Source organism: Frankliniella occidentalis, unplaced genomic scaffold (assembly GCF_000697945.3).
Source record: "Frankliniella occidentalis isolate FOCC.00 unplaced genomic scaffold, Focc_3.1 Scaffold13, whole genome shotgun sequence".
Classification (NCBI taxonomy): domain Eukaryota; kingdom Metazoa; phylum Arthropoda; class Insecta; order Thysanoptera; family Thripidae; genus Frankliniella; species Frankliniella occidentalis.
The window spans coordinates 2,773,629-2,785,204 of record NW_026267143.1 but is presented as its reverse complement, the minus strand read 5'-3'; the positions used below and the strand labels follow the sequence as shown (position 1 = coordinate 2,785,204).

The 11,576-nt window shown below is 45.2% G+C and overlaps 1 protein-coding gene across 2 annotated transcripts in view; it reads right to left on the bottom strand.

Annotated features, from left to right (window-relative positions):
* Positions 1-14: 14 nt before the first annotated feature.
* The window catches only part of LOC113218051 (uncharacterized), a 53,717-nt gene continuing 42,155 nt past the window's right edge, over positions 15-11,576 (bottom strand). For both annotated transcript variants that reach the window (XM_052263670.1, XM_052263669.1), the window contains exons 8-14: positions 9,661-9,763; positions 6,654-6,850; positions 6,287-6,468; positions 4,461-4,620; positions 4,212-4,375; positions 2,971-3,088; positions 15-1,320 (exon numbers count right to left, since the gene is read on the bottom strand). In XM_052263670.1, coding sequence (XP_052119630.1) covers positions 1,106-1,320; positions 2,971-3,088; positions 4,212-4,375; positions 4,461-4,620; positions 6,287-6,468; positions 6,654-6,850; positions 9,661-9,763 — 1,139 coding nt within the window. In that variant the 3' untranslated portion in view covers positions 15-1,105. The remainder of the gene's footprint in view (positions 1,321-2,970; positions 3,089-4,211; positions 4,376-4,460; positions 4,621-6,286; positions 6,469-6,653; positions 6,851-9,660; positions 9,764-11,576) is intronic.

Here is an 11,576-nt window from a genome sequence, read left to right as displayed (position 1 = left end):
AAAGAGCAGTCTTAAGACGAATTGCGTTTGTAACGTAAAAACGTTAACAATTCTTCTTAACTTCTAAACGATCCCACGGTTAAGAAAATTTAGTCACTTTTGTTTGTTGTATCCAATGTAGCTGATGCTGTTTTTTGCGAGATATCTTTCTGCACTATGTTTTATAATTGAAAACTATTCTTAGCGTAAGCGCTGGGCAGCGTGCGGCGCGCGCGAGGAACCGGCTACTCAGAGAGCAATGTGTTCATTGTTGGGCTGTTATCCAGACGACCCTAACGGGTTCGTTTAAATAGATCTGGACGGTAAAAACCGGTCCTTGATATCCAAGGACCAAGACACCAATTTAAAGACGGGGTTAGGGAAAAATACGTGGGGCGTCCTTAAATCGGTGTCTTGGTCTTTGAACATCGAGGAACTGTTTTTACTTGTGTCGGACTACCATGTATAACAAATGGATTTTTACGTATTACAAAGAGCGCCACATGTTAACAGACACATACTCTTAATATTATGGCTGAATCACCTTAAGAAAGATAACAGATAACAAATAACAGATAGCAGATCTATCTTCCACAGGTTTCTCTTGCCATCTGCCATTTCGAAAATGTTTCAATGAACATATTTTGTAATAAATGCTACTTTAGTGGAATAAACCACGATCAAACAGCATAAATAACCTTCCTGAAATGGATCTATTATCTATTATTTTTCTTTAGGTGACAGCCTATGAAGCCGAGCCCTTCGGAATTTTCTTGTATTAAAAATGTGCGAAATCCTTTGTACGTTACAAAGAGCAGTTCTTTGTAAGAAAATTACAGTGCATGTGGTGAAATTGGAACGATTATAGGCTGGTTATGGATATACCATAACATTATGTCGATGGTCGTGTCATATCGGTCTTAACGTTGTCCTCAAGTACACCTTTCTAATAACTGATATTGTTTCGATATCGATTCGATATCGAGTTCCCAGTGGGCAATGGGCATATCACTTTCCCACTTACTTTTATGCATATTAAAACTGACTATTAATTGTGATCTGCCTTGTCGGCCTTTGATTTATTCCTGTATCTGGCCCTTATTGCTATCCATTTTGCTTGAAGTGATTAAGTAGCACACCAGGCCATACCACTTAAGTACAAGGGAGGTGTTTCGATGTAGAAGAGTCCCTCGCTGTCGTACTGGGCCCGGAGGCAGATCATGTAGGTGGTACCAGCGCGCAGCGGCCCGTTGCAAAACGTATTGGTCTCGTACAAGGGACATTGGTCCTTGCCAATGGTGTAGCTGTAGCTGCACGTCCCCGAGGCGTCGCAGCTGGGATCTGAAGAGAGGCAACTGATTTAAGGACGATGGAGGCGAGGGGGCTATCACTTTAAAGAACAGTGTGTCATGGCTACGACACAACTGTGTTGCAGGTTCGCATACCCTAGAGGCCATGGCGCCTTATGGGTAGATCGAGTAGGCAACGTACGTAGCATACTGTTGTGTCGTAGCCTTGACACATGGGACGAATTAATTCATTCTAAATGTCTGAGGATAATTCTTGAAACTATAGAGCCGGACTTCTGTCAATACAATATTGTATCTGCACTGAATAATGCACAGAAGCCCGGTGCTAGTTATAATTGTCCTGAGACATTTAGAGTGTACTTTAGTACACATTACGGTGCTTCTGGAAAGAGGGAGGGGCCAATAATTGGCTGAGCGATTAGCGAAGCCCATTACTCCACTGACCGGAAAAGTTTCATTCTGTTTGTTTGTATGTTTGTTTGTTTGTCTGTTTGTCTGTCTGTCCGCACGATAACTCGAGAATGAATTGAGATAGCGACCTGGGATTTTCAGGTTCGTTTTGTATCATAAAAAGACAGATCGAGTTCGAAGATGAGCATTCTAGCTCAAAATTTGGCTTTTTAAAAAATCAAAAACCACAGGTTGCAAAATATTTATTTTTTTCAATTATATTTTTATGGGCTTCTAAGGGGTAACTCGTGAAAGTAGAACCCTTCGGGCGAAAATTTGGTCCGTTTTGATCTATCTCGCACCGTTTGGGTGCTAGGGAGCATTTCTTGGCGAAAATAAGGTGAAAACGACAAAATGGTCTATTAAATCGTAAAATTTAACTCGTCTGGGGTGTCAGCGCCGCAGGCCTAGCTATATGTGCGCCAGGCGCGTCGCAGCGTAACAGTGTTTCGTGAGATATCGCGAAGCCTCTTACGCGAGATGTGGTCTGGCGTACATATAGCTAGTTATTAAGACTCCATTGGGGCTCGGGCTCTCAGTCTCAACGGAGTATTGTAGTGTCACCTTTCACGGCCGGTCACATTCCGCTGCTCTTGGCTTGGCCCCTAAGCGATCTGAACAACTAAAGGTTGAGGGCTCGGCACAAATGTTTTAGAATCAAAGACAAGTAAAAATCCAAACAACAAAATACAAAAATAATTTGACAACACTGTGTTTCTTAAAGTCAAGATTTAACACGAAAAACGTAGTTTGTTGTAGTATTTCAAGACCTGGTCTTGGATGCCATTGGCGTTCTCCAGCAGATCCAAGACTGGGTCTTAATTAAACGAGACTTTTTTCACCGTGAACCATAAAATCCTGTAAGGAGCCAAGCTAGTCCAGCGTCGGCAGCGGTATACTCGGGTATACAGTATCAGAGTTCGTGCTTTAGGTTCTTAATAAAACAAACAACCCAGAATGGTTATCCTAAATACTTCGTTTCGAGGTGTCCTCATTTGACGCCATGACATGCATGGCACCTAACTTTGAAGCATTTATGTCCTATAAATACAACGTACCCAAATTCCTTTGAAATCAGATACGTGGTTTAGAAGTTACGCCTTTGAGGAGTGAAATTAATTTTTAAAAAGAACACACTAACACCAGCTGTATGAAGGGTAACCGACACCTCGGACGCCTCCCTATTGCGTAATGTAGCGCTTAGAAGTCCCTTCGTATCCTGTGACCATACCTTGAAAGAGGTTCCAGCCCCTGTCCGTGGGGCTGTACAGCGCTACCCGCGGGTACTGGTTGGCGATGGCCCAGATGTGGATTGTGTCGTTAGACGCGCCGCAGCCACCGCCCATGGACTGGTGCAACCAACACGTCATACCTATAGTGTTTTCACCAGTTTTCACTACACCAACGTTGTAAACAACTTACGGAGTTGCAAGTATTCAACTTGCAGCTTAGAAGTGCACAAATGCCGAGTTTAACACTTGCAAGTCTTAGTCTACTACTACTGAATTGAACACTTGCAAGTATTAAACTTGTGGTTGCACACTTGCAAGTGTTGAGCAGTTGCACACTTGGTTTATCAGTGAAATTATGAATCACGATTCAAATTTTGCTGAGCTCGTAATGTCTATGTGCGCGAAAACAAGCATGATCATATTGCAGAGCGTTCTGGTTCAAATTTAAAATTTGATCAGACTGGAGACCACTTCTCAAGTGGACGGGCCATGTGGCGCGCGGTGTCGAATGAGCCCTTATAGGGCAGGGGTTGGGGCGCGCGGGCGCAGGGCACAACGCAGCTTGCCGCTCAAGTGGGGGTCGGCCGGCTCATTATGACCCGGCGCGGGGTGCGGCGCAAAGCGAAGGCTGTAAATGTTTTCAACTCCAGCAGAGCGATTACAGGGGCCTAGCGAGATCCGACCCTACATGCAATCCATCTAAAGTAAGGGAAGCTGGGGTCTCATGAGACACTTTTGGATTTCCGGGCCTGTAGGCCAAAATTGTTGAGAAATTTACAATTTCAAAGTCGGGGTTGAAAGTATGGTTCACTCTAGGATTGACAACCAATTTTTTGTCGGCGCATCCAACTTTTACTTTCTGATACATCGCAAAAGTCTCATGGGGCCCCAAGTCCAAGTCTCATGGGACGCAGCTTCCCTTGCGACCTTTTAGATTTAAGGGGTCGAAAAGAAATTGAACACTGAACTGGGGTACCTATTCTTAAATATTTAAGGACCGTCAAGGCAGTAGGTATGTTTTTCTCATTTTCATTTCGGTAAAACACGGGAGCCCAGCCCCTGCAAGACTCAGGGTATGCCACCCCACAGTACACGCATGCACTGCAGGCGAGATATTGCCTACCTATCTGGCGTGATGAGAGCTAACCACTGCCTGAACGCCACGGCAAACGTGAGTGTAGGGTGGCCTACATTCCCACATTCAGTAGAGATCTAGTGTATTTCTTGCCTGTAGCATTACCTCCTCCCCCTTCTGCGCAACCAGCAGACGGTAGGCACGCGGGCGCCCCATGGACCAGTCGAAGAGCCTCTCTCTGATGGTGAGGACTGCCGTGGTTGCAGTCCCGTCGCCGTAAATAAGTTGCATGCGGTCGCTTAAATCCTCGGCAGCCGGCGGCGTAGGGCCTGGCCAATGGAAACACTTAAAAAGTTTATTTCCGACGATAGAGTCGGTTTATTGTGTTGTATATAGGCGCAACTCTGAACTCACACTGGTGCGGCACGAACACGGTCAGATTGAGTGGCTGGGAGACCTTATTGAGTTTTGCGTTCGCGGCGGTCACCTGAAAGGTGACGTTCTGCCCATCGCACTGGCACCAGTTAAACGTGGGGAACAACTGGGAGAAGTTTAAGGACAGAATCCCTGTCATCTGCGGACACAGTGTACGTCACAGGTTGAGGGAAAGACGCCAGATTAGGCTGATTAAAATGCATGTTTGCATGTGTATGCACAAAAAAATACACACAAGGGTTTAGTGCCTTAGTGTGTATATTTAAATGAAATAAATTTGTTTGCTGCACGATAACTTGAGAACTAATTGAGCTGAAATATCTGGCAGTCTGTCTCGTGTACTGCTGTTAGATGACTTACCGACTAATGCAGGGTGGTCCATAGACCCCTTCCTTTATTTTGCTTAAACTGTACCGCATGCAGGCGTGCGGGTGGGTTGCATACTCACACGGGGCCATAAGGCGCCGTGTGGAGCGACGACAGTAGGCAAGCCCACCCGCACGCCTTCATGCGGCACAGCATAAGCAAAATAAAGGAAGGGGTCTGTATGTTTTTTTTCCGACTTTTGCCCATGCTGCTAGTAAATGTCACCGATGCTCGTTTGCATGTATCAGTAGCATTCATAATTAGCTACATTCTCGCAGAGAGCCGGTCGCCGAGCGATCTATATAAGGGCCGCTAGAGCAAAGTATTGTATTTTCAATTTTAGCGTTACGCCCCGTGACGCTGGGTATAAGGACATGAGCCCGACTAGATCTGAGCCCGGACCACTGCACGCACAACCAGTGCCCGATATGAGCCTGGATGATAGTAGATCCTAGTCCCAATCGTCGATCTATACTCACGTCGGGCTCATATCGGTCACTTGTTGGGACTACAGTGATCCGGGCTCAGATCTGGCTGGGCTCATGTCCTTTTACCCGTGACGCTGCGTAAAAAACGTCAGGTACCCTAGAGTGTCTACCACGCCGGGTACCCTGCCTGGCCTCGCGGCCGGAGCGCTAGACCCGTGATCATGTTGGTGGTGAATTTGTTTCGAAAATGACCAAAACCTATCATCGCGACTTCGGTACGGTTCCGAATATCACACGCACAGACTTTCAACCTGACGTTTTCAGGAAGGGGGCCAGCTTGAAATCCGAACCGGATTTCTTGGAAAACAAGCTAGGCAACTAGGCAGCCTAGAAAACGTGAAAAGCGAGGTGGAAAGCTGCTTAACAACCATACATACTGGTTTTCAAGATGCAAGATAGGCCAATGCTTGATTTTACTCAAACTACTTAAAGCCGGTATCCTCAGCTTGACAACCAATCTCTGGTTTTTGCCATGAGCTACCAAAGAGGAACCAAAGAATCGTGTATCTCGAATCAAGGGTAATACAACGCATCCTACGAACAAAGTTCGATCTCCGGGCCTGCCGTTCAACACTGTCCGATCTCCTTTTCAGCTTTTAACTTCACCGTTGGCTTTAAACCGTGATATCTTTGTTGATAATTCACTAAAAGGAAACTAATAAATTCTATGTGATCCTAAAAGATTACGCAACACATTGGGCTTGTAGTGAAATGCTATGATCTTGACGAACAGACGTGAGGCGTTTAAACTTTCGCCTCGCTGCAAACCCCAAGAAGGAGATCGGACAGTCGTGAACGGCGCGCCGGGAGATAGAAATTTGTTCGTAGGATGCGTCGAATATTTCTTTGTGGACTGTTAAATGAAAAGTAAGTGTCTTTGATCTAGAAAATGTACAGTATTCACTTGTTTCAAATATTAGACTGTTCGTCTGACGGTCCATAGCCCCATACCTTGTCGACAGTCATGTCTACGTCGTGTATGCGTTTGCGCAGGTCGGGTTTATCCGCAGAAAAGATGAAGTCGTGGACGTCGCCGTGCGCCTCGCATGGTGGGCAGAGCTTCACCTGCAGCGGATCGGTGTTGTTGGGCGACGGGGTGGCCGAGAGGGAAAAGTCAGCCGGTGGACTAGGGCCTTTAAATATTTTTTGCGTAAATTCACCAATTGTTTAGAGGATGATACCTTACAGCTAGAACCGTGCAGACTAAACATAAGAATATAGGCAAATGAAAGGTGTCAGCAGTTTTAACATGTATTTCACCCTCGAAACCGCACACAGTCGAGGACGCCTGGCAAGGCTTAGCCATCCGCATACTCACCTTCTCGCTCGGGAGTCTCGTAGTCCACGGACTCGCTCTGCAGGAACACAGTGTTGTTGTTTTGCTGGACGGTCTTGACCTTTAGAAAGAAGGCTGTACCCGAAGGCAGGAGCTCGTCCAGACCAGCACAGCAGGGAGAGTTGGAGACGAACAAGAGGGTCTGCGTGGGACTCGTGCAGCAGCTGGGCTGCCGCTGCCTGTAGTTACCAACACCATACAACGTCAAGAGCTACACGTAAAGAAATGATTTCCAGTTTTAGCTAAAGTTAAGCTCTCAGAGCTACTGTGTTAGCTCGATTTGGGACAGCCAATATAGTTTTAGCTTTTACAGCCAATAGTCTTCACTCAATGGGACGCGGTCATTGCTATAGGAGGAAGTCGACCTTTTCTTGTGCCTGCATTGGTATATTAGCTGAGAGCCACTGGAGATTTTGCAGCACTCGTTGCTGTGGCAAGGGCGTACTGTCGTTTCGGGCTAATAGCACGCTCTCCTCTGAGAGATAAAGTGGTTACTTGTACGAGCAATACTTGATCTATCGTCACGAATAATTCTTGCATTAGCTGGAGCGACACTCATTTTAGCATCCAGAAATGACTCTGTTATGTGTGAAGACAAGGCGGTGTCTGGATCGTACCGCTTCTCAATGGATAAGTTGTCCACGATCCAAACTGACCATCGACAAGGCGCGCGGTGGCCGAGTGGGCTGAGGCGTCGTCGCTAAAGTTGCACCGGCTGGCCGGCTGGTCCGGGTTCGAGTCCCGCCCGCTCGTTCGTTGTCATTAAGGGGGCCGTGAGCGACAGTTCGGGCTCACGAGAAAATAGAAGATGTCGTCGCGCTTTCGTCATGCCTCTGTTAATAGGTTCGCCACCCACAGGCTTCTTTTCGAATTTCCAGACGACGTGAATTAGCTACGACCTACGACAATAAACCTATGATGGCGATTAAATGACAAACTGCCGCTGCCCACTTGTATTGGCTACCCCAGCTAATGTTTTTAGCAGTCCCGTATCCAGCTAATATTACTATTGGCTTATGCAACTGCTCTCGCGTGCGTCTGTCTGCCGGTCTGTCGTCCGTGGAAGAGGAAGGAGAAAAGTATTCCAAAAATGCTCTAATCAGTGAGGACCTTGCCTCCATACCTTAAGTACAGATGAAGGCATATGCTTGTAGGATCAAATTATACGTAATACGAACAATTTCATCCGTATTACTGATGATTTGCGATCCTTATTACGTTTCGATACCCCTATATAAAATCGCTTCCGCGGCCGCACCCAGAAAAATCGTTTTTTTTTTTTAGCAGATGATACTTCCAGTATCACTGCTTGTACAACAGCTAAATGGGTAGCGTAGACGATGGTCAGCAATAACCACATTGTGGTCACCAGCCAGCATGGGCCAGTGTTGTCAACAATACTGAGGCATAGCCCTTTTAAAATAATATTATTAAGATGGATTCAGAGTTCACAAGATGCGAGCGTGATTTTCACGCCGCTAGCGTGAAAAGAGTTGTTTTGGTTAGCAGTTGACTTTACGCCACAGCCAATAACAGGCCGTCGTGGGGCTATGCCATTATTTTCAGCTGAATCAGCTTTGGAGCTAGCGCGATTTTTCACGCTTCCGGCGTGATTTTCACGCAAGCGTCTGCTAGCAGCGTGATTTTCACGCAGGCGTCTGCTAGCAGCGTGATTTTCACGCAAGTTCGAAAGTGCACATTCTCGAATATCTCCCAAGTGTCCCTTCGAACTTGCGTGAAAATCACGCTGCTAGCAGACGCTTGCGTGAAAATCACGCTAGCTCCAAAGCTGATTCAGCTGAAAATAATGGCATAGCCCCACGTCGGCCTGTTATTGGCTGTTGCATAAAGTCAACTGCTAACCAAAACAACTCTTTTCACGCTAGCGGCGTGAAAATCACGCTCGCATCTTGTGAACTCTGAATCCACCTTTAGGAGGAGCGGGGTAAGATGGGTAGCGTTGACGATGGTCACCAGTGACCACAATATCGACACTAACCAGCATGGCCCAGTATTGTCAACAATACTGTGCCATTGCCCTATAAAAATATTATTATTATTGGGTGCCATTGTCCTATAAAAATATTATTATTATTGGGTGCCATTGCCCTATAGAAATATTATTATTATTGGGAGGAGTGGGATAAGAGGGGAGGGTTGACGGTGGTCACCAATGACCATTTTGTGTTCACCAGCCATGACCCAGTACCACAATGTGGTCATTCTGGCTAGTGACAATACTGGGTCATCCTGAGATCGGTAGCGTTGCTCGTGGTTCACAATTATCACGTTGTGGCCACCAGCCAGACTGACCACATTGTGGTCTTGCAGTATTTAAATAATTATTAATTTAAATTCCTACAACACTTTTACCACGTTGATAACTGAAACGTTAATTCATCAAACGATAAGGTCGTATCATCTGCTTCCACGTTAGCGCGAGCTTAGGTTGTTTCCCAGTAAATTTTCCCTCGTTTTAAGTGCACGCTGACACAAGATCAAATTTACTCTTGAAACGAGCTGAAATTTTCTTTCGAGTAAGAGAAAAATCTTATTCCAAAGACAATAATATTGCCTATTATTTCGTTTTGTGTCAGCGTGCACTTGAATCAAGAAACAATTTTTCTGGGTGCGCCTTTGAAAATACGCACTTGTACTTACGCTTTTAGAGTAAAGCTATACAACTATTATCTGCGGAAACTAAACTCCCTCTGTTAATTTTCTATGCTATTACTTACTGTTTTGTCTTCAATAAGGGCAACTTTGAATTTTCCACTACCCTGTGTAGATAAACCCTACCTGGCTGTGCTATCTTTTAAATGTAGTACTTCATAATTGCCAAAAAATTAATGGGGATTTCTAGCCCTAATGTAACATTCGCAGGCACAGTAAATCAAATCTCTCTCTCTCTCTCTCTCTCTCTCTCTCTCTCTCTCTCTCTCACACACACACACTCACATACACACACAAAACACATCATTCCACTTACTTTCTTGTCGCGTTGATGTAGTAGTGTGTTGTGAACAAGTCGTTGAACGGGTCTTCCCAACGGAGTACCCCGTCAGCTAACGTAACGTCTTTGAGGCAGCCGCCTAGAAAATTAGGAAGTTGACAAGCTAGGGCCAACATATGAGCGATGAGCCTAGTAAGTAAGAAGAAGAAAAGATGTGGCGTAGGGTAGCGCAGACCCATAACAAAGCCCAACACGGAAAAAAGACGTCTCTTAGATGTCTTTTATGCATCTTTGTAGACCCCCAGTGGACTATTAGACATTTTATCGTGTCTACCACGTACTAGACGTCTACATTTGATCGAGTGTCCACATTTAGAACATCTAGTAGACGTCTTTCTGTCGATGTTGTATAGATATCTGATAGACAGTAATTTACGTATTTTAGTATTTTACGACGACATTAAAAAATTTGACATGTTCTCAAGCCAATGGACTACTCCGACATGGCTTTATGTTCACCTTGGTAGCTTTGGAAGTTCGAACATGTCACCAGTGCTGGGATTAGAACGCTCAACTTCTGGGCTCGCACGGAAAAAAATGATTCGTTGAGAAAACAAATTGTTAGTTGGGACAGCTAACAGTTTAGTGGATTTTCGAATAACTAAAAGTGTTCGTTCAGGATACAAACTTTCTGCTGTCGTAGTGGACGCGTTCGCCGTATCTGCATGTAAATTTCGCTCGTCGGGCGAATTATGTTTACTGACACCAGCGATAAAGATTTTTGTTTAGCGAGCATACGCTTTGATTACATAGTCAATGTTACTTTGCTGGAGCAGCACACTATGTCTTCTGTTGTGCTGTCACTGTCTGGACCACCCGCGCAAGGCTTTGCCCAAAAGGTGCTAAAGCCGAGGGGGCCTCAACTCTCCTTTTGGGTGTACACCGGATTGCCAAGATTGTGAGATTGCCGTCATTGCTTGGATTTTTGTGGATTGCTCAGATTTTTGTGGACTGTCGTTGATTTCCAAAGATTGCCGTGATTGCCTCAGATTTCCGAGACGTTTTGAAGATTGCCGGGGATTGTACACCAAAATTAAAGATTGCATTGGATTGCCGAAGATTTTTGGGGGATTGCCGTGTTATCACTTTCTAAATTCGTTACGATTTCACCTTTAATGTGTTTCTGAATCACATCATGTCCAAAAAATACACTGTGAGTACGTAGTCGTAGTAAGTAGCTTCAGTCAGCGGGTAGAAACTCCCGCTGCGGGGTGATACCATCATCGTCTCGGCTCTTGCAAACGTTCAAACGAACAAACGGGAGGGTCTTCAGCACTGAAACCTTTTGTATCGCACTCATAATTTATTCCTACGTGGCTTAGGAGGTGTGTCGCAGCTTTACTTTATTTGGTAAGAACAAAACTTTAGAAAGAACGGACATTAAATTTCTCATACCACCCATATTTTATTTCCTCCTAAGCCACGAAGACAATGATTACGAGTAAGGGAGAGAAGGTTTCAGTGCTGAAGACCCTCCAGTTCGTGTGTTTGAACGTTTGCAAAATACGGCTCCGCGCAGCTCGCACGATGATGGTATCAGCCCGGCAGCTGGAGTTTCTACGCGCTGCTTCAGTCATCCCCCGGTGGCGAGCAGGGTGTGCAAACCTAACATTAACGAAAATTCAGAAACAAACGGAAATTACTTATTTCTTTTCGGTTAGTTGAACTATTTCCCTAAAATTTCGAACGATTTTCGAGTTAACGTTAAAAAAACTGGCCTGCCGGCCGGTAGAGAGACAGTCCAGCAAATTGAGGGTGAGAATAATTTACACATTTACCTACAATTTACAAATAACAATTTACACATTTACTTACAATTTACTGATGATTACAATAATTTACACATACTCCATGGACACAACCAACGGCAGATGGTAACTAAAGTACGACTG